The 23881-nt window shown below is 40.8% G+C and overlaps 1 protein-coding gene across 5 annotated transcripts in view; it reads left to right on the forward strand.

Moving 5' to 3' along the window:
* Nucleotides 1-23881, forward strand: part of bcas3 (BCAS3 microtubule associated cell migration factor) — a 286192-nt gene that overhangs the window by 154451 nt on the left and 107860 nt on the right. Inside the window, exon 24 of one of the 5 annotated variants that reach the window (XM_052109839.1) lies at nucleotides 19202-21094. The exons of the other annotated variants lie outside the window; for them this stretch is intronic. Coding sequence (XP_051965799.1) covers nucleotides 19202-19212 — 11 coding nt within the window. The 3' untranslated portion in view covers nucleotides 19213-21094. Of the gene's footprint in view, nucleotides 1-19201; nucleotides 21095-23881 lie in introns of those variants that run through there. 5 annotated transcript variants of the gene reach the window in all.

Here is a 23881-nt window from a genome sequence, read left to right on the forward strand (position 1 = left end):
TTATTTTAAATGACCAACTGGTATTTCCAAATCCTCTTTCTAAAAAGTTCCACTTATCGCTGGTACCTCTTGTCCAGTGTGTGGATCATTTTCTGAAATCCCACTTTGCTAACGGTGCATCATGTCTCTTTATATCTCTGTGAGGACTTGTCATATGGCGTGACACTCGCAAACACATCTGTAATTGTGATTTGTTTTGTTTGGCTTACTGGCCTTTTTAATGTAGTTTTAGTCAATGAAAACTGTTGACATTTTAGTCATATTTTAGTAACATTTAGTCATATTGATATTTTAGCCACTGAACACTGTAAACATTTTAGCCATAAGAGTATTATTGATAAGCATTTGTCAATCTTGTCTATCCAAAACATATATATATATATATACACACACACACACACACACATTTTATTCTTGTTGTCATTTTAGTGTTATTTTTCACATAAGATTGATCTTATCATGATGATCTCATCAATGATGCTACACGTTGCAAGCTGCAGACAGCGGGTGAGAGACAAGCGTCTCCGTGTTAGAGTGCGCATCACCCGGCAGAACTTTATCTCGACTCCCACTCAGATTGTGTCTCTTCCGTGACTGGTTGAAGCGGCTCTGACCGCACCAAGAATGACATTTTTGGAGTTTGTGTTTATTTACATGGCACGTTCCCATATTATATGAACTTTAATTAAGGATGAAATAAAGATATATCACCAAGCTGTGATCAGTGTTATGTTTTCTGGCCACCAGTTCAGTGTCGGTCTGCTCGGCGTCCATCTTCACCTGATTTCCACGCTGCACACCGGAAACTCACATGACATGACCATACGTGCCACTCCCTAAACTGAGACTGATTTGTCATCTTTATTAGTGGTGTAGAAAATGGGCAAACAGCTCTGAGAGAGAATGGGCTGTCACGTCCACACATGCACTTATTTATTTAATATAATCGCAGCATTTTGTCGTCATATAATCCCACAGGCTGACATCGCGATTGCGATATGATTAATCGTGCAGCACTAATATATATATATAATATCTTTTAAGGGTTGATTTAATCTAGAAATTATTCATTTTTATATAAATATGAATAGCTTTATATAAAACAATAGAAATATAATGTATGTGGCTGTTTAGATAGCTAAATAAACGTGTGTGTTTCTGTGTGCATGTGCGTGCGTGCGAAATATGTCACACTAATTGCTACTGAAAACTCTACAAAGCTGCAGAGAGTGGCTCATAGCTGTTTGTTGAAAAATTACAGAACTCTTAGTTAAAGAGTCAGACACAGCAGTTAAAGGCTCTTGCAGTACCCTTGCAGTGCTGTGGATGTGCCAGGGCGGTTGAGTAATTTAATTACAGGTCACTAATGTAGAGATTTTAATGCAATCTGTAATTCCGTTTTTTTTTTTTTACTTTGATCCAGCTTTCGGTCACAGCGCACACAGACACAATCAAAACGCTAAATGTTCAATTAAAATATGGATGTTGTTTGAATGAAATTAGACATTTATTTTTAGCCCTCTGACATCTTAGTGTTGGTTTGAGGCTCTTTGTTGGTCGTCTTTGCCTTGTGCATAACCAGAGAAGGCGTGTGTGTGTGTGTTTGTGTGTGTGTTGGGCTAGTTAGTGCTTTCAAGCATGTTGGATTTGTCTCTGTGGGTGTTGTGGATTTCAGACTTTGGACTACACTAAAGACAAAGGTGGCGGCATAGAGGCGCAGAACACCCAGTGAGTTTCGTGGACTCTGTGTTGATCCTCAAACAGAGCTGCGAGTGAACAACAATCTCTTGATTCAATTTTATTTATCTCTTCTAACTTCTCACTTGTACAATTCACCTTTATTGGTATATTCTGAATATTCCATTTAGGTTTTAAACCTGATTCTTCTGAATGTTGAAACAGAATTATTTTATTAAAAGTTTTTCATAATTATAATATAGCTTTTTGCTTCTCTGATCCTTTGCTATTTATTTTTTATTTTTTATTGTTTAACCTTTATTTAACCAGGAAATAAAACTCTTGAGGTTTAAAATCCCTTTTACAAGAGGGTCCTGGCCAAGACAGGCAGCACACTCAGTTTAAACATAAAACATTTAAACTTAAAACAAATACATTAATTACATATACAAAATGCACAAATATCACTTAAAACAATTACAATCAGGAAAATCCGAAACCAAATAATTTAAGATATTAAAAGACACACACATTGGACGGACAGCTGCCCGCAAACGTACTCTCTCTGTCGCACCACCGTCCACAGTCAGCCTTTATCCCTCTCGGAGGCTTGATAAGCCTGATAAGGGGCCGAGTGTGTAAAATCACGACCCGGCAACCACCTTCCGCCCTCTCACAACACTTAAATTAATTTAGAGAGTTACGTTACAATTGAGGCAAAATATCTCAGGCTCTGATTATTGACCTTCATATATTACTTCATTATCTCTAATCTGAGTTTTCCAACAATTTGAATCACTCACTTCTTTATTTTTTATTTTATTTTATTTTTTCTTTAGGAAACTGATCACTTCCTTCTCCACTCTCCTCATCCTTTTTTTCCTCTTCTTTTTTTTACTGTTTAATCTCTGTTTTTGTTTCTATTATCCTCCCTCTGTATTTCTTTGCCTCTCTCAACCCCCCCACCACCCCCCTTTTCCCAGTGGGGGTGTTGTTTATAGAGCATTATAATTTATAACTGAATAGAGTGGATTTAATTTCAGCATAGAGCCTCGCCAGCAGGGCGCCAGGCTGCAATCAGAGGAATCAGTGCGCTGCGAGCCCTGTTGAATGGAAAGTATTATCACCGGCCACAAACGGACACTGTTTCTCCTTAAACAACTCCCTTGATGCTCTGTGGGTCCAGCTTCTCTTTCTCTCCTATTCCTGTGCCTGTTAACCGCCTTCCCTCCCATTGTCCTTCAGTGCCACTTCCCGTGCTATTTCTCTCTCTCTCTCTTTCACTGTCATCTCACTTCCTCTACATTTTCTGTCTTTGCTCTCTCTCTCTCTCTCTCTCTCTCTCTCTCTCTCTCTCTCTCTCTCTCTCTCTCTCTCTCTCATTGTCTTCCTATGTATCTCTGCTTGTGTCTTTTTTTTCTTCTTTTGTCGGTCAGAGTTGGATGAGTTGCTGAGCTGCTAATATTCGGACAGTATCCCTCTTTTGGTTGATCCATGTCAATAGTCATTTGCTTACATTACTGAATATACCCAGGCTGCTCAAACACTAAAGTTGTTTATACCTCATAATATGCCCTTGTGGTGTGCAGAGTGAACAGCTTCTCTTTCTCTCCCGGAAAGATGTCAGGTATTGTACTGACAGGGCAGTCAAGCTATGGATGCACTAAGAGCAATAATATGTAAATTATTAAAATATTATTTAAAAGTAATTTTAAATATATATAATTATGGTGGCTAGTTGTACAGTATAATAATGGTGACGGCACTGAAAACATTCACTTAACCTTATACATGCTAAGTCCACTTGTGGAAATGTTTCTATTTTGCTCTTTATTTAAATTTTTTTTTTTTGCATTTTCTGAAGTAATACATATATTATAACGTTTTATATTGTCCGCATAACAATGTGATTGAAAGTTGATTGAAAAAAATAGATGTGGTATGCCCCCCTTTTGTCATTAAAGACAGCATGCTCTCGAGTTTGCATGGACTCCACAAGTTTGTGCAACACCTGATGATCCATGTTATCACAGCATGATTTGAGAATGTTCCAAAGAGCCTCTTGCGTGCTACAGTGGAATCAAGGAAATTTGACCTGTGGTACAAAGAGCTAACATGGTTAGTGACACAATTTAGCTTATTGCACAGATTGAATTAAGTGACTGTGCAGAATGTTAAATATTTCTTTTTTATTTGATGTTTTTTTGTTTTTATTTTGTCCTAAAACTTTGTATATTTCTATCTTTTCTTTTATATTTTGCACCCCAGATTTTCATTGTTGACTTTTCAACTCCACTGCATATGTTTACTGTATACAATTGCAATTTGCATTTTTTTATGTATGAAATTATATCTAAATGTCATTTTGTGAAAAGCATAAATGTCCCATGCTGATTTTTAATTAATCCTGGACTCTGTCACTTGTTCAAACTGTTTTCTAAGCCACCACCTCCCCCTCTTTTTTCTCCCTCTCTCTCTCACTCTTTCTCTCTGTCTGCGATCTTGTACCCCTAGTCTGCATTGGGCTTTGCTTTCATCACTCAGCAGGGCTCGATTATACTGATCATATTTTAAATGGAGCGTAGCAGCCAACTCTCTCTCTCTCTCTCTCCCCCTCTATTCAGCATAATTAATACCTTGCATTTACACTGACTTAGATGAACTCCACCAATTTTTTCTCTCTCCTCAGACCCAAACCATGATTGCAATAGGGGTTGAAAAGCTTTATGGAGTTCGAAGAATAACACGCTGGTTTGAAAAAAAACAAATACAGAGAGTGAGTGAGAGAGAATGGGTTGTCATCAAAAGCCACAATTAGCTCATTACTTTTACTTGAAGTTTGGAGACCACATGAAATGAAAAGGAAAAGTAATTTCTTTCCCTGTACTCAGTGTTTTCTTGGAGGAAGCTAGGAGGACGGGTTCATAGGAAGGGCTTGTCTAGTACAGTATGACTGGTTTTATTATCAAATATCTCCAAATAATCATTATGGGTGTTGTCTCTTTTTACCATTGGCCAACAGCATAGGCATTTTGCTTCTGTCCTACTTCGTTTTAAAGATGTCTCATGATCCCACATGATGTACTTTTACATGAGCTGTTTTCTTTTAAAATCACAAAAACTGTACTCAGCACGGTCATTAAAAGAGGTGCTGCGGGACTCCCAGAAAAGTCTGCTGGACTGAATCTGGATCTACTAATTTACACTGGCTTTCCTTCAGTATGGTTCACAGAAACACAAACGAAAGTAATCCACTAATTCTATTTTATCCACGTAAAATAATGATTTGAGGTGGAAAAAAGAATAATTAAGGAATTGTATCATATTTCTCCTATAGCATCCATCAAGCTTGTCTTTTTTATTCCTTTATAATTTAGCCTTTGAGTAGTTTTCTTCATCTATGGCCAGTCGACTGTGGTTATTTGTAGAATCCTGGGACTAAGAATCAATCCTGTTCCATAGTCTAATTGCAGCCACCCGCTCCCCAATGAATTATGACTGAAGAGTGTCCAGCCTTGATTAACAGTTAAGGATTCAGTGTAGGATGTACCCTGGGTGACGTTAGGGTGCTTCATTATTGCTTGTGGATAATTTTCAGAATGGCCTGAGTCAATGGGAGTTTGCTTTGCTGGCACTGATTGGGGGAACACATGATGTGCCTGAAAGATGCAAACACACACATGATGAATGTGTGGGCAGAGCTTGCAGAGGAGGGGAGTGCCCTCTAATCTCAAGCTTTGAATCACTGATCAAGGTCATTCTCAGTTCATTAAATTTTGCTGAGAAGCTTGTCCTGGGTAAGCAGCACACAGGTACACAATTCATGCTCTTGCAAAAACTTAAACGCAACACTCACTGGGGAATTCACTAAGATTTGTTCTTGTTTAAAGCACTGTGTATTTGCACACGATTCTCTAAAGGAATTATGCAGATCAGGCTACTGCGCAAATGCGCACACATCTCTTCTGAACCAATATGATTGCACAGGAAATCGGCATGATGTTTAAGAGTTCCGGCACCCTAGGATTGGCCACATTATGCTGACTCACTGCAAGCACCATTCCTTATAAAACATTTTTGCATCGGATCCAGCATGTGTACTTTCCTTGTGGCACGACCGGAAGCATGTTGTGTCAGCAGCATGGGAGACCTGGGTTCAGATTCTGTGTTGAAATCAGGAAGTAATCACATTTGCATTATCAATAACGCACGTAATTTTGATGTTGCATAAATAAAGCGCAATTTATAATAAACCTAATTTCCATAGACGGGACGCATGTTTGCCCGGAATGACAATGACTTGAGATGAATACTCTAGACGCAGCGCTAGATTGTGTCTGCTTAAACTAGATTGCAGGTGGTTAGTGAATAATATGCAGGTTTTTGTGCAAAAGTGGCACACCTGTTTAGTGAATTTGTCCAACATTTTCTGCCACACACTCTTATGTGGGGATTTGTTGACCAATGAGAATTTTAGAGAGGTGGGTCCATTTTCCTGCTTGATTTCCAATCCTCCAATAAAGTTGACACATTAATCTCTGTCAAATGCTCTGCCTGAGCTTTCTCTAATGTGTTTTCACCCAAAGTAATTTTCACCTACATTTTGAAAGACTTAGTGGCATTACATTTTGATTAGTCTGAGGGTTTCTGTTTATTAGTTACAGTAGTTGCAATATTCTCCAGGGTCTGGGTCATTCAGAACTGATTGTTTACGAATAATCCAGTGAGCACACCTACCATGGGGATCTCAGCCCCCCTTTTCAGCTACACACGTCAGCATGATGGTGAATGCCGAAAGTCTTCCATTCGATTTATGCATAACACTTTTATGTCCATGGCTGGAGATATGGAGGTCTGGGGTGCGTCTTCGGTGGAGGTGCTAGCTGTCATGTTGTTGGGCAAATGCAGGGCATCTGGCCATGGCCTCAGGACTTGTCATCCACCGGATGGCCGAGCCCTGGGATACCGAGCTGAGAGCGTAAGGGGAAGCCCTGTGTTTGTGTTATTTAATGAGTTCTGCTTGTGCAAATGTGCTCAGTGTTTAATATTAATGTAAAATACTGTACATGTTTAACCATTAACACATGCAGCAAACCATGCAGTCCTGTTCTGTCGGAGTACAGAATGCCATGCATAAATTAATCTGTAATTAAATAAATCTTTAAAAAAAGTTTTTGGAGGCTCGTGATCAATGCAAATACTGACACATTGAGCTGTGTTGCTCATGTGGGATACAGAGGTTCGAGTTCAGAAAAGGTCATGTTCCTGTTTCAACTGTCTATCAATAAAATGTGTGGATAAAATAAATAAAGGAAAATAAATATTTAGCACTTCTGTACTGATGCTTGGGACAGGAGACAATAATTATGAGACATCATCCCATGAGACCCATATATCTCATTGGCATGCTGTGATGGGAAAATAATTGGATGCAGAGCTTGGGAGTGGGGAAGAAGCACATTTGGAGCAAACATGAGTTTACATCAAATCTCTGATCTTCCTGCAGGCACATGATAACGGAGGAAGTTGTTTTGAGTGCGGAAATAGCTTAACTTGATTTCACTAACAGCTTCCACACAGTCCGCTGCTTAAGATGCGAGATTGGCTTAATGTACTGGACTCGAATCAAACCCAGAGTCAAATACAGAACAGAAAGAGTGCTGTGTTCAGCTGCCATCTCAAGCCCTGCCACTCAAAGTCAATATCCCAGAATGGCTGCCGCACTTAATTTCATTTTCATGTAGTGACAGATGTTGATCCTCCAGTTCTTTTTTTCTGTTTATGTTTGATTTGATTAAAATTTTTACAGCACGCAAACTGTAAAACTCCCTTGGAGATTATGGCATTTAGAAGGCCAAAGCTACAAGAAACCAATGTATTACTTGAGAATACTACACACACACTGCACTATAATGAAAATTAATAGTGACTGAGGGTGAGTAAATGATGGCAGTTTTCATTTTCCCTTAAACTATCCCTATAACCGAGTCAAAAATAAGAGCGAGTCCAATGAAAAAGGAAAATTGTTTCCCTCGAGAGCAGAAGCAGAGAAAAGTGAGACAGTTCTTCTACCCAAGAGTCACATTTGTATAGTGCCTTGTCAACGATCTCCCTCAGATTACCTATACCTGGCTCTCCATGAACTTATATCACAGCCAGGTCTTTTACTCTGAGAGAGACGGAGAGTGAGTGAAGGAATGTTACTGGCCATGCTGGCCTGTCGTCTTGTTTTACGTTTTGGCAGAGTGCACCGTGACGCCTGGGCTTGCAACTCATTACAGCAGGAGTCTGGGGCTTGTCTCTTTAATCAGTGGCCCTGCTTATGTCTTTGGTGTTGGACCTGGGGATAGCAGCGCTAGTCCTCCCAGAGTAACAGTCCATGTTTTCAATAAAATCCCACTGATGGCAGCTTTGCCTCTGCTGTATCAAAGGCTCGGGAGCCACAGGGCATGAACTAAAGATTTAGGAGTAAAAGCGGAAGAGATATTTAAAGAAGGGAACATCACAATCCAAACTCTTTTTTTTTTCTTGCCCTCTTTATCTATCTTGTAAGCAAACCAAAGCTTTCAGCCAAAACAAGGAACACATCAGTTAACACGCATCCTGTCTGCTTGCTCTGTGCTAACTAATGCAGAGCTTCCCACTCAACTTCCTGCATTTCCTTTTTGTGTATTAAAATTGGGCTTGGCATGGATGGCACCATGTTAGTTCCTAAACTATAGAAGAGTTTCAGTGCCAAGTGAGCAAACAAGGTTTTGGAATATATGCTGTACTGAAATAATTTAGTGACATTTTTTTAGGGGGAAAAAATTGGTTTAGCTTATAGAATAAGTATAGAAGACTTACATGCCATTTTTCTTACGTAATTCCGTAAGGGGGAGACACATCAGGATGAAGGTTGTTTAAAGGAATATTTAACCCAAAATGAACACTATCATAATTTACTCACCCTCATGTTGTTCCAGAACTGTATGATCAACTTTATTCTGCGGAGCACAAAATGAGTTAAATTATGTCCCGTTTGCTGATTTCAATACAATAACAGTTGATAGTGACTCGCTTTAAAAATAAAAAGGACCCAAAAGTATCATAAAAGTAGGCCATGCAACTCATGCCTCTTTTTTTCACATCTACTAATGGCATACAATAGGTTTTGGTGAGAAACAGCCTGAAATTAAATGTATTATACAGTGAAGATCTTAACCTCTTCCATGGCACTTCTGTGCACGTTCATGAGAGCAGGAGAGGAGCTTGTTCATATTTTCAACAAACTTCACTCATTCACTTTTGAATGTGCAAATGAGAGCTATTACAGATGGGGAGATTTACAGTGTAAAATAACTTGCAGTCCATTTCAGATTGTATGTCATCAACACATATGCGTATTGTAAGAAATCAAGACATACAGGTATAGAACAACATGAGGGTGACTAAATTACAGCCGCTGCCCGTGTATTTTTAATTCTAGGCCTTCAGTGTGATTCGTCCCATTAAGAAAACACAGTTTCACAATGAATAAGACACTGTATGCCTGTTATGTATACCCTGTCTTGTTTCACTGTTGCCCTTTTGTTTGCCATTTTTGTCACTTTTGCATTTCTTAGTTTTCACTTTAGTCCCTTATGTAACTCCATAGTCCCCTTGTTAGTTTCCCGAGCTTTCCAGAGCTCCGCCTTCCGAGCTTCCGGAGCTTTCCAGAGTTCCGCCTTCCGAGTTTCCCGAGCTTTCCAGAGCTCCGCCTTCCGAGTTTCCCGAGCTTTCCAGAGCTCCGCCTTCCGAGCTTCCCGAGCTTTCCAGAGCTCCTCCTTCCGAGTTTCCCGAGCTTTCCAGAGCTCCGCCTTCCGAGTTTCCCGAGCTTTCCAGAGCTCCGCCTTCCGAGTTTCCCGAGCTTTCCAGAGATCCGCCTTTTGAGCTTTCCAGAGCTCCGCCTTCTGAGCTTTCCAGAGCTCCACCTTCTGAGCTTTCCAGAGCTCCGCCTCCTGGGCTTTCCAGAGCCCCGCCTTCCGAGCTTCCTGAGCTTTCCAGAGCTCCGCCTCCCGAGCTTTCCAGAGCTCCGCCCCCCGAGCTTCCAAGGGCTCCACCTCTCGAGCCTTCCAGGGCTCTGCCCCTCAAGCCTCTCGAGCCTACCAGGGCTCCGCCCCTCAAGCCTCTCGAGCCTCCCAGGGCTTCGCCTCTCAAGTCTCTCGAGTCTTCCAGGGCTCCGTCTCTCAAGCCTCCCGAGCTTTCCAGAGCTCCGCCCCCCCGAGCTTCCCAGGGCTCCACCTCTCAAGCCTCTCCAGCCTTCCAGGGCTCCGCCCCTCAAGCCTCTTGAGCCTACCAGGGCTCCGCCCTCCGAGCTTCCCAGAGCTCCACCTCTCAAGCCTCTCGAGCCTTCCAGGGCTGTATGCCTGTTATGTATACCCTGCTCCGCCCCTCAAGCCTCTCGAGCCTCCCAGGGCTCCGCCTCTCAAGTCTTTCGAGTCTTCCAGGGCTCCGTCTCTCAAGCCTCCCGAGCTTTCCAGAGCTCCGCCCTCCGAGCTTCCCAGAGCTCCACCTCTCAAGCCTCTCGAGCCTTCCAGGGCTGTATGCCTGTTATGTATACCCTGTCTTGTTTCACTGTTGCCCTTTTGTTTGCCATTTTTGTCACTTTTGCATTTCTTAGTTTTCACTTTAGTCCCTTATGTAACTCCATAGTCCCCTTGTTAGTTTCCCGAGCTTTCCAGAGCTCCGCCTTCCGAGCTTCCGGAGCTTTCCAGAGCTCCGCCTTCCGAGTTTCCCGAGCTTTCCAGAGCTCCGCCTTCCGAGTTTCCCGAGCTTTCCAGAGCTCCGCCTTCCGAGCTTCCCGAGCTTTCCAGAGCTCCTCCTTCCGAGTTTCCCGAGCTTTCCAGAGCTCCGCCTTCCGAGTTTCCCGAGCTTTCCAGAGATCCGCCTTTTGAGCTTTCCAGAGCTCCGCCTTCTGAGCTTTCCAGAGCTCCACCTTCTGAGCTTTCCAGAGCTCCGCTTCCTGAGCTTTCCAGAGCTCCGCCTCCCGAGCTTTCCAGAGCTCCGCCCCCCGAGCTTCCAAGGGCTCCACCTCTCGAGCCTTCCAGGGCTCCGCCCCTCAAGCCTCTCGAGCCTACCAGGGCTCCGCCCCTCAAGCCTCTCGAGCCTCCCAGGGCTTCGCCTCTCAAGTCTCTCGAGTCTTCCAGGGCTCCGTCTCTCAAGCCTCCCGAGCTTTCCAGAGCTCCGCCCCGAGCTTCCCAGGGTTCCACCTCTCAAGCCTCTCGAGCCTTCCAGGGCTCCGCCCCTCAAGCCTCTTGAGCCTACCAGGGCTCCGCCCCTCAAGCCTCTCGAGCCTCCCAGGGCTCCGCCTCTCAAGTCTTTCGAGTCTTCCAGTGCTCCGTCTCTCAAGCCTCCCGAGCTTTCCAGAGCTCCGCCCTCCGAGCTTCCCAGAGCTCCACCTCTCAAGCCTCTCGAGCCTTCCAGGGCTCCGCCTCTCAAGCCTCTCGAGCCTGCCAGGGCTCCGCCCCTCAAGCCTCTCGAGCCTCCAGAGCTCCTCCTCCCGAGCCTCCTGGGGCTCCGCCTCTCAAGCCTCTCGAGCCTCCCAGGGCTCCGCCTCTCGAACCTCTCGAGCCTTCCAGGGCTCCGCCTCTCGAACCTCTCAAGCCTTCCAGGGCTCCGCCTCTCAAGCCTCTCGAGCCTCCCAGGGCTCCACCTCTCGAACCTCTCGAGCCTTCCAGGGCTCTGCCTCTCGAACCTCTCGAGCCTTCCAGGGCTCCGCCTTCCAGGCCTCTCGAGCCACCCAGGGCTCCGCCTCTCGAGCCTTCCAGGGCTCCGCCCCCCGAGTGTCCTACGGCTCCGCCCCCAGAGCCTCTTGAGCCTCCCGAGCCTCCTGCGGCTCCGCCTCCAGGGCCTCCTGCAGCTCCGCCTCTCGAGCCTCCTGCGGCTCCGCCCCAGAGCCTCCTACGGCTCCGCTTCCAGAGCCTCCTATGGCTCCGCCTCTCGAGCCACTCAAGCCTTCGATGGCTCCGCCCTCAGAGCCTCCCGAGCCTCCTACGGCTCCGCCTCTCGAGCCACTCAAGCCTTCGACGGCACTGCCCTCAGAGCCTCCCGAGCCTCCTACGGCTCCGCCTCTCGAGCCACTCAAGCCTTCGACGGCTCTGCCCTCAGAGCCTCCCGAGCCTCCTATGGCTCCGCCTCCCGAGCCTCCTACGGCTCCGCCTCTTGAGCCACTCAAGCCTTCGACGGCTCCACCCTCAGAGCCTCCTACGTCTCTGCCCCCAGAGACTCCAGAGCCTTCCTGGTCTCCGTTCCTAAAGCCTCCCACGGCGCCGCCTACCTCGGCTCCGCCTCCTGAGCCTCCTTCAGCTCCACCTCCTGAGCCCCCCTCAGCTCCGCCTTCTGGGCCTTCTGAGCCATCACCTCCCTTCCCGAGTCCTCTGTTTGTTTACATCGTGTTTAGTTAGCAGTTTTTTATGTTTGATTTCCCCATTGTGGGTTGTTCCTTTGTGTTTACCTGTTTTGTTAATTAAATAAAGTTTAAACTGCGTTTGGATCCGCATCTCCTCGTCTGCCTCATTGCTCAAGCGTTACAATGCCCATCATACATTACGTGGCATTCAACTAGTAATACCAATTGACATTTTAAAAACACGTCCACACACGAAAGCCAGAACCAAGGAGGTCTAATACCAATAAAAATCTCTAATAATATTTGCGATTTTAAATTTTGCTGCAATAAATTTTGTTTGTCAGGGTACACGTTTACTTTTCAAAACTTAATCTGACACTGAATGCTCAAGCTGCTTAATTTACACTAAGAAAACTCCTGATGTTGCTATAACAATGCTAAAAGCACTTACCAATTTACTTGAAGTGAAATCAGCCCTCCTTTCCTGTTTAATTAATCAATCGCATGATCATGTAGAACATCTCATGTTTTGAAATCCATAAGGATCTCATTCTCAACAGCAATAATAGCAGTGACGGCAGCCGACTCGTCAGCAACATCTCGCGCTCTTTGCTTTCAGATTACGTACATCACTTAAAGCCTGATTGTGTCACTCAAGGCCAGCTAGAAGGCCTGGACTGGGTCATTTCCTAAAGACCACACCCACCAAGAACAAATAAATCAATCTGATTGGCTGAATAATCTGACAATCTGACTTTAGATGCCTATTCACTGCAGTGTTGAGGGATTTTGTGGAAATTCTGAAGGCCTAAGGAGGTGGAGCTCAAACTCACGCGCTGCTTCGGCTAAGGAGCATGGATTTGGGCATGCGATTTTCACACTTTGCTTGTAAGCATTGAGGAATAAATTCTGATTGGATACTCTTTGTTTTTTGCTATTTGTTACGCCTATGAAATTGCCACTGCTAAATTGTTCATTTTTTTTCAAATGAGAATTTATTTTTGTTGTTTATTATTCCTTTAATCATTAAATAAGTGTTGTCCCAGTATGGCACAGATTAATTAAATTTTAGTTGCTTGTACCACTCATTACCTTTTCCCACAACCACCCCCTTTTTTTTTACAGCCCTGCTCACTCCTATCTGTGACCTATACAGGTCCACTGACCATTCTTACTGTGACAGTTAACACATTTTATCTCTCTGCCAGCTCACTGGATGTCTGAGGAGAATGATTCATTGGCTTTGGAGGTTTTCCCCTTTACAACATTTTGTTACTTTATTTGCGATGGATACAGCTAATGTGAAAAAAGTAAAACAATCAGCATGTTTGGGCACTTTGATGGTGATATGAGTCAGACAGGTATAAACAGGAGTGCCGAGAACTAATTTGTAGTTATTGACTTTTCAGAGTGTTCCGTCTGGATCATTCTCATAGTAAAACCCCACCATTTCCAGTTACTCTGAATTAATGCTTAAAGAGAAATAATTATCTAATATGATGTATTTGCATTTTCCATAGAGTTGACCACTTAATGCACCCGAATGCCGTTGTGTGCGTGTTTGCCCATTATGCAAATTAGGCGACTACCTCTTAAATCTGTTGCAGCAAATTAGCTGAAAACGGGCGGCCGTAAACAGCTGTTGCATTTGTACTCAGGCGTGAAGGCGAGGAAAAAGGGGAGAGGAGGAGACTCATTGTTTTGTACTGACCTGGTTTTGTCCCACTGGCTTAACCCCTGCTCCTCTGTAGATTAATTTTGCATGTGTTTGTGCTTTATGGAGAAGCGTGAGCTGAGGGGATTGACCCTGTTTGGCACCTCCTCAAATACAGTGGGAATCGTCCCCACATTGTGCTTGCAGGACTGTCTCTCTTCAATTATGAGGGGAGGGGAGATGAGGGGTCTGCTGTAATGCCACTGGTCCAGGTGGCTGTGTCATTCAGTTTGTGTGGTCTTTTCTTCATCCTCCCTCCTCTATGGATGTCGATTTTGCAGCAATTGATTCAAATGCTCAAGATCTGCAATATGACAATAAAAAAGATTTCAGTGGTAGCCATAGATTTTTTTGGATACAATTTTTGATACTAGAAGAATTAGGGAAGAATCTAGAAAATAAAAAATTTGGAACAAATTTAGAAAATAGAATAAAAAAACAAAACAGAGTGCCTATTTGCTCTATAGGTGTAAATACCACCTGCCACAAGGCGCAGCTATTTGCACTCTAATAGTTTTGTTGAAACAAAGAAATTAAAGACAAACTGCATCCTCAGGTGTCAGTGCAATGGTGTAGTGTGTAAAGATGGTGTGGATTTGCATTTTTCGTGCAGACGGACCTGGGTTTGACTCTCCCTCTGTCCTACATTTCCACATCCTGTTTCCGGTCTCCACTCTTAATACTACTTACTAGTGTATATGTTGTATTACAAGTAGTGTGAAGTGTATATACTACTTGTAATAATTAGGGCTGTCAATTGTTTAAAATGTTTTAATAGAATTATTACATGGTATGCTGATTAAATAATCTAATTAATTGAAATAAATCACATATATAATATTTGATGAGAAAGCTCCTTAAATAACAATAATTCAGTATATAATTATTAAATAATTAATTAATAATGATTGCAGTCATTATATTGAAATAATTACAAATAAAATTGATCTTTTATAAAAAAAAATATATATAATTCAGATAATTAAAATGGCAAATAAATTATTGTGGCAGTCAACTAAAGCATTAAAGAAGACAATACAAAAAAGTGATTTTAGAATGCAAATATTTTTTCTTTCTGTAGTATTGAAAATAAGTCTCATTGGCCTGTAGTTCATAGAAATCCATTTTGCAACTGAATTAATCAATCTATCTTTGATTTATTATAAGGGCTTTTCAAAGGACTTGTCCATGTACATATGCGTCAGAGGTACGTTTTTGGAGGATCTCACTTTGGTTGTGTCACGTCATAAACACTGCATTTTTAGGTTGCTGTGTCAAGTTAAATGTAGTTTGAAACATGAAAAAGCTGTTTTTGAATGCAAGAACGCTTCTTGTGCTGTCTGCTGTCGGTGAGTTTGGTTTGTTCTCTGTTTAAGTTGTGCGTTGCCTATACAGCTGGAGTTTAGCTTACTGCCCCCTGGAGAAACAAGGTGGTACTTGAAACTTGAGTTTATCCGATGGTAGGAATATTCCTTGTTACGATCCAGGGACATGATTAAGTTAAAGATGGTGTAGATTTGCATTTTTCATGCAGACGGACCTGGGTTTGATTCTCCCTTTGTCCTACATTTCCACATCCTGTTTCCTGATTGAGTTTTTTCATGCATTATTTTTATATAACTAATCACACTGATTTCAGCAGCCCTAATAATAAATACAAATTTATCTAAAAGTTGATTGTCTCGCAGTGATTTGGAGTTGAGAGAAAGGTTTAATCCGAGTAAAATTAACCATGGTTTTACTATAGTAATATTGGAGTATTCATGTTTTTTGACAGAAGACATAGTTTTAATGCAATTAACCATTGTGTTTCTACTGAAATATGGTTTTGATGTTGGAACAATGTTTGTTCATTTTGTGTTACTATGATTTTACTACAAAACACCATGGTTAATTTTTGTAATGTAGGGTTAGGTTTAGGGGTAGGTGTTGGTGTATGCAGGGCCGGTGCTTGCCAAATCGATGTAGGTTGTTGCAAAGTTGCACGGGACGAGCACGAGGTGATAGTCTGTTCAGCTACTGCTACCCCAGTGAATTAGTTGGTATTATTATTAGGTAGGTATACAGAAAGATAGATAGATAGATAGATAGATAGATAGATTGATAGACTTCTGTGGAGACTAGGTCTTTTGTCAACACCTTTGCATCTCTTTATGTTTCGCTAAAAGTACCAACATGTTTTTGATCATCACGATCACGTCAACTCACTATTCACACACACATGCCCCTCATACAGTACCCTGATCTGTTTGCATCTCACAGCTTTACTGACTCTTAATCTCTGAGCTTGATTAACTCATCTGCTCTGCCGTGTTGCTCTGCCTACAGGCACAGTGAGGCTCAGACTGATTTGACCACATTGATGGCACTCTGCCCAGCTTCAGCTTTAGAGAGACCCCTGGCTTCAGTCTGTTCTACAGCTGAGAGCATGATTAAACCCATAAAACACATATGAATGGGGTGGCATGGTCCTTGTTTCAGACCATGTGCTCTACAGGAAGAATGAGTCATACCCTGTTCAGGCCACATCCACCAATTTTTCAAAATTAACAAATGTGTACTTGCCCTGAGGGTACTTGATGGGTGAGAGATGAGAGCACACTTGGTCACTACCGTTGAGACACAAACGGAACATAGCAGAATACTCAAAGAAAACTTCCGTTATGTTCTCACACTGGACAGGTGTTCCTCTACCGCACCATTTCACACATTCTAGATTCATTCAGTGCTCGGTTTCCTGCCCTCACCTTAGCCACACTCCTCCTCTTCCTGCTGCATGTAGCTGCATTTCAAACAGGCTTGAGATATTTATATCCTGGTCTCTGAGCTTGGAGCAGGGGCCCCTCTCTACAACTTCAGCTAGAGGGCAGCTACGACTCCTCAATTGCCAGTGGAAATGGAAATCGAGTACTATTTCTTTTTCTTAACATTTCCAATTTTATTTTTAAATGTTTTCCAACAAAGGAATAGTCACCCCAAAATGATAATTCTATCATCATTTACTCACCCTCATGTCATTCCAAATCCATATTACTTTCTTATGTGGAACAGAAAAGAAGTTTTAATGAATATCCCAACCTGGTCTCATAAAATCATGTTACTATACCAACATTTTTGCTAAATTATTTTTTATGTTGCTTGTTGTACATAGAGTATCACTAGAGGTGCAACAAAAGATCAATATTTAAATCCTTTTTTTCCTTTAAATTTCCACCTTGGACCAGCCCTGACCAGTAGGTGGCGATATTCACAAAGAATGCGTATTGCAAAAAAGAAGAAGAAAAACACAAAGTGGAGATTTATAGTAAAAAAGGACTTAAATATTGATCAGTGTCTCACCCACACCTATCATATAGCTTTTGGAGATTCAGTGTTCTGGTCACCATTTACTTTTATTGTATTGACTTCGGAGCTGAGATTTTCTTCCAAAAATTAGGGCTGTCACAGTAATTCAGTGCGATTCATTTTACCAAAAATAAAGTGTAAAAAAAAATTAACGCAATTAATCGCATGCCCCCGGACCATAATATGGAAGATTCCTGAGAAATGCAAGCTTGTAGCAGTGAAGAAAACACTTCAGTTGTCAGAACAACACAAACATGCGTTACATTCTTGCGTTCAAAACACAAAATGTGAACAAAGGGATCTCAAGATGTGTTTAAAGATTGAGTATTTAACTATATTTAACTTGACACAGTGACCTAAACATTTGATGTTTATGACACAACACACCCGAGACACTACACAAGCATGTTTGACGTAGGTGTAAATTGACGGGTCCTTAAACAAGCCCTCATAAAAAATCTCCAACTGATTGACAAATTCACTTGTGAAATGGATTGCTGTGAACTGAATGCCAATGATTGACTTATGATCAATAATATGGTAGTAAACAATACATTGTATTCTAAAGCCGCTTTTTGTATGGTCTTATCAATGATGAACTCTTCTGCTACTGGAATGTAATGCATTATAATAATCTGAATATTTTTTATTTTATTTATATATATGGTGGTGGTGGTGCAGTCACATCATTAGATCAGGCTGGAATAGGCCAATCCGTCTTTTCACTTTATAGCTTAAAGGACCCCAAAAAAATATATAGTCCACGTCACATTCCAAGTCTTATGAAGGCATATGATAAGTTGGTGAAAGTAACCGAAATGTAAATAATTTTTCAGTGAAAATCTTTGTCCATTGTTTGTGAGTGTCTGGGTTTTTTTTTTTTTCTTCTTTTTGGTCCACGGAAGATTTTTGGAAAGACATGATTTTTGTGTTTTGTTGGCTGAAAAATTAACACCCTAATAAGCAATATTTTGGTATATTGTATGGACTTCTTTAATCCATTACAGCTTAATTATTTGGTCATGTCAAAATAAATATGGTTAAGGTCTATCAGAGTGAGGTCATCTCTGCAACTCCATAGTGCGGCCTGCGCCTCATACCCTTACAAATGCAAGCATGTGTGGAGTGTAAAAGCCTCTGACTGACAGCTTGTGAACATAATTTCTAGCCCTGTGAGGAGCAGTACCTTAGCTGAGAGAGCAGTTCATCTGAAGGTCATGACGGCCTTATTTTTTTAATTGAGTTAAGATGGGCAAATAAAGGGTCTGCTGGCTAGCACAATCATTACCCACTTTCATAGTCTACACACGCACACGCTCACATGCCACTTACTACCTTTCACTGTTCTGACAAGTAGAAAAGGAAAGAGTCGAACACACGTGTTTCTCTTGTGTTTTGAACACCTACTTATTGCCTCCATCTTTTTTCTTTTTGTCCCTGGCATGCATTTCTTTGACATTTTGTGGCAGTTTACGTCAAATTTTTGCAGTCTATTTACAGTAATTCAGTGTTATTGTGATAGTTCTCACCATTTACTCACCCTCATGTTGTTCCAAACTGGTGTGAATGTTTTGAGTGGTACACAAAAGGCAAACTCGGTCAGCCTCAGTAACTGTTCACTTTCATTGTATCTTTTTTGCATTCAATGAAAGTGAATAGTGACTGAGGTTGTCGATCACTGACATTCTGCCTAACATCTTCCTTTGTATTCCACGGAAGAAAGTCATACTGGTTTGGAAAAACATGAGTAAATGGCAACTGCATTTTCATTTTGGATGAACTATCCCTTTAATATACAGTCTTCCCCCTTTTTTGTATGGTACAAAAAAGAAAAGAAAAGAAAAAGAAAAATAAATTATGACTAATAAGCTAATAGCACAGCCTCTTGACAGGTCCGTGAGAGTTCATATATGAAACGGCTAGAATTGCCTTTTTTTTTTTTTTTTTTTTTAAACAGTGTGCATTTCTTTCTCCCACACCACATAGACTCACTCAGGAATGATGGAATAACTTGCACGCTTGAAAAAGTGGCCACCCGACATTAAACACACGCTTTTTTCTTTCCTTTCTTCCTTTGTGTTTTGGTTTCTCTGCAGGTATATCCTGAAGGACTCTCTTTCTGCCGTTTATCATTTCTGTCTTTTTATTATCAATATTATTATTTTTGCCCTCTTTTTTTAGCATGCACATCCACTCCATCACTCCTTCCCTTTCATACTCCTTTCCTCCCTTCATTTCCTTTATTGATTTACCATCAATATATGTGAGAGTAAAGAAGAAAGCAGAGGAGTGGAGTGGAGAGGACGGGAGAGAGGATGGCCCAGCGCAACGCTCCCTGCCACCAGTGCTGCGTAATGGCACTAGTACAAAATGTGGATCAAAGAGCAACTAATGGCTGCAGTGAAACGCAAACACTCACCTAAAGTGCTGGGTGGATATTTTTTGTTTTCCTTCTCTTGACCTTTCAGTCTGAAAGACATTTTTAGAGTGGCTTCAGAAAGGGGAGTCTAACACATTACCAAATTCAGGGCATTGGCACTCTGTTTTGGTGACTGCATGTCCTGATTTTACTCTGTTCAAACATGACCTGAACAAAGCAGGATCACTCTACAGATCATGTTTAGTTGGAAAATTTATTGATTTGATACAAGAAGCACAAGAGGTACAGGCCTGCAGCCTGCTCTTCATTAGCTCCCATATTTTGGTAACATTTATCACCCGTAGCAGATCTTCAGTGGCTGACACACAACAACTGGCCAATTAAGCAGACAAAGCTTTGAAATTTCAAACTGGCCTCATCATGAAAATGTGACACTCTTTAAATATTTCGTAAAAATGCAGATTCCAGGTGAGACTGGAGGCAATACAACAACTGTCTTTTTTATTCACTTTCACTCAGATCATAATTTTAATGGCTGATTATGACTTTATTAATACATATTTTCTCTTACTGAGACTCTGCTATTTTATGATTTAAACACACTTTTACTCTAATGCATCTTTTGAAAAATTATACATTTTAATTCTTGAATTACAGACATACGTACATATATACACTTATTCCAATGTGATTAGCTTGTGCGGTAGCTCACCTTATTGGGCGTTGGACTCATTTTGCGTCTGCATTTTGAAACACTAATGGTTAGGTTTAGGCGTTGATTTGTTAAGGATGTCTTTTTTTTGTTTTTTTAACATCTCATTTACATTTTAAAACAGTAATGGTTAGGTTTACGCAAAAGCTTTACGTTAGGGAGGAATGTTTTAAAAACATCCATTTAAACTTCACCTTAAATCTTTGTCTGAATACAACACCCATTTTACTCGCTTTTGGCGCCCCCAGCTGGACATTTCACTGGAAAACTGCAGCAAAACGTGTTATACAGCACATATTATTTTAATTGCAAAAATGTTGTCATGTTCACGTAAATTTCATGAGATCAGGCTGTGAAATGTATAGTAATATTATTTTGTGTTATTATTTTGACACACTTTTGGGCCATTTTCCATCAGTTTCCTCATTGGAGCTGTTTGATATACAGTAGATAAAGTATTTTCCCATTTCTGGAGCTTGCACCTAACTCTGGTTTTCTCACTCTCACCCACATATCAAAAATTCAAGCTCTGCCACTAGTTATCACTTAAAAGGATAGTTCGCCCAAAATATGAAAATATTGTCATCATTTACGCAAAAGAACACAAAAGAGGATGTTAGCCTCAGTCACCATTCATGCATAATTTTTTTCATATGATGAAAGTGAAGGCTAACATCCTGCCTAACATCTCTTTTTGAATTAGAATTTTTGGGCAAACTATGCCTTTAAGCTTTTGATGCTGTACATGAAGAATTTTCTGTTCGAAACCAAATCCCAGTGTTGCTGCACAGTATGTTGTAAAAAAAAACCTTGTCTGTTTAAGATCTGTAAAAATAAACCCCTGGCTGTTTGTTCTCTGCTGTGATCTTGTTACTAATGCCATGTGTACGGCCGGTGGAGTTGTGTGTATATTTAGCATCAGAGTCTAGAAAAGACAAATAAAAAATTGCAATATTTATGCTCAAAAATGTTTGTTGTTTCTGCCTTCATGCCCCAGCTATCCATATATCTCGGCATGTTTGGAGTATGCACATCGTTTTGTAATACCAGCATGATGAAGCAATGCCCTGTAACTTGGGAATAAGTTGTGGACAAAATCTTTGTTTAACAGACCCCAATGGCTTCATGTGTGCACCCGTGTGTGAGATTTGCACAACAATAGGACTGAAAAGTTGTGTGTGTGAGCTCGTTTGAATCAGTACTGCATTTTAATGAATATTTAAGACTTGCCGTGTTTGAATTTTACAGTCATATTTTGGCTGGCAGTTGTAACTTTGTGCTATACCTGTCTTTTTTATTATTATTCTCTTGCAGTGGAGTTCTTATATGAAGGAAGAAAAAGAACATAATTGCCAGATATATTAGACATCCAATGCAATTTCTAATTGAACCTTTGATTTGAAGCTTCCATGTTTGAATAGAGCTATATTAAACACCTAAAGTCAAGCGTGACAGCTATCTGCCTTAAAGGAATATTCCGGGTTCAATAAGTTAAGCTCAATCGACAGCATTTGTGGCATAATATTGATTACCACAAACATTTCTTTTGACTCGTTACTCCTTATTCTCTAAAAATGGATAAAGAGGGACGAGTCTTCATTACAGTGAGGGACTTACAATGGAAGTGAATGGGGGCCGATTTTTGAATGTTAAAATACTCACCTTTTCAAAAGTATAGCCACAAGACATAAACAGATTGTGGTTAACATGATTTATGTGTGATAAAATCACTTACTAACTTTTCTGTGTAAAGTTACAGACAATTTAACAACTTTGTTGCCATGAGGATGTAACATAAACAAACCCTAAAATACTGTAAAAATTACGATTTAAACAACTGAACAGCTCCAATAATACATGAGTTTTAACAGAAGAATTATAATAATAAGTGCTTTTATGAAGTTATAAGCTTCAAATTTCTGTTTAAACCCTCAAATGGCCACATTCACTTCTATTGTAAGTGCCTCACTGTAACCTAGATTTTTGCTTTTTTTAAAGAAAAGGAGGGACGAGTCAAAACACATTTTGTGGTAATCAGTATTATACCACAAATGCTGCTGATTGAGTTGTATTGAACCCAGAATATTCATTAAAGGCAAAATGCAGTAACTATGTCAATACTGACATTTTTGGATTGCCCAACCAAATGTGGATTATAAATTACTGTCACTCTGGTTTCTCTGAATCTGATCTTAGTTGGTGATTCTCACGAAACCTATCAGTAAATGTCCTGGTCATATTTAACCCAGAATCAAAAAAAAAAGAAAATACAATTATATTTCAAATAAAGAAAAAGAAACCTACATTTAAGACCATTAAGGATTTTTTGCATTGTGACATTATTTTCAGTACATATATATATATATATATATATATATATATATATATATATATATATTATACATATATATATATATTATACATATTTTACCCCAAAATTGTAATTACCTTATCTTGTCCAGGCATATAATCTTTAACATTCCCATCGGTTTCAATGATGATTCTCTCTACTGCAAAACATGTTTGTTTTTTTACTGTTATATTAAAAGACTTTGAACAATGATATAGATTTTTTTAAATGTCAAGGGATACTACTATGATGCATAAATACTTAAGTTTTAATTATATATATATATATATATATATATATATATATATTAGCATTGTGTTAATAGGAAGTAAAATATGTGTAACTGTATTAAAAATAATGCCACAATGTAAAAAAAATGGCTGTATAAATAGGTTTCATTTTTTTATATGCAAAATATCATTCTTATTTGTTTCTTTTGATTTTGGAGAAAAATAGGACCAGGGAATTTTTAAATGTGACATGAGTTGAGTAAAACATATGTTACAGAGACATATGAGCAGTTACTGCGTTTTGTCTTTGCATGCTGTCTAGACTTCTCCTGTTTGTTTTTTTTGTTTGTTTGTTTTTTTGGTTCACTTTGACAGAAGCACGTAGACTCAAGCCCAGAGCACCGTTGGCTGAGTAAACAACCATGAGTGTGAACGTTGTTCTCAGAATTGGACATGAGCTGTAAAAGCCTAAAAATTAGCAGCATTTGCTGGTCAGTTGCTGCGAGGATTGAGTCCAACTGTTCCACCGGTCAGCCCTCCTCCTACCAGATCATGCCCCGGCCAGCTCCATAGCCCCGCCGTTCAGAAGCTGACATTTGTTTAGATAAGCCTTTGATATTGTATTTTATTCTTCTTGGCTTCACATGATGGCAAAATCCAATTTTTTACTTTTTCACGCTGCACCACTGCGACGATTATACGATCAAGAATATGCACTGATTGCTCCCCGTGTTTATTTTGGACCGAGACTCGTGGCCAAAAACAATACAAGTTAAAACAAAGCAGAGGTTATGTGGACTTGCAGTAATTTGCGCTGTCTGTGAAGAGGTTTTTGTCTCCCTTTGAAGTGTCCAGTGCCCAAATTACAGTGCTGCCATAATGAAGTATTACCATGCAATTACCCAGCGGTGCACTACACACAGCAGCTGAGCAGAGAAAGTGCTGAGAATAGTGTGTGTGTGTGTGCGCATGTGTGTTATGCTGCAGTGGCAGCGCTCTAGGGGCCCTGCCACACAATGAACAGGACTGCTTGGCTCTGCACTTCGCATCCCTCACATGAGGTGGCCTGGCCTAATGAATTATGAAGTGCCAGCAGCTTCATCA

The sequence above is a fragment of the Xyrauchen texanus genome, chromosome 38, assembly GCF_025860055.1.
Source record: "Xyrauchen texanus isolate HMW12.3.18 chromosome 38, RBS_HiC_50CHRs, whole genome shotgun sequence".
NCBI lineage: Eukaryota > Metazoa > Chordata > Actinopteri > Cypriniformes > Catostomidae > Xyrauchen > Xyrauchen texanus.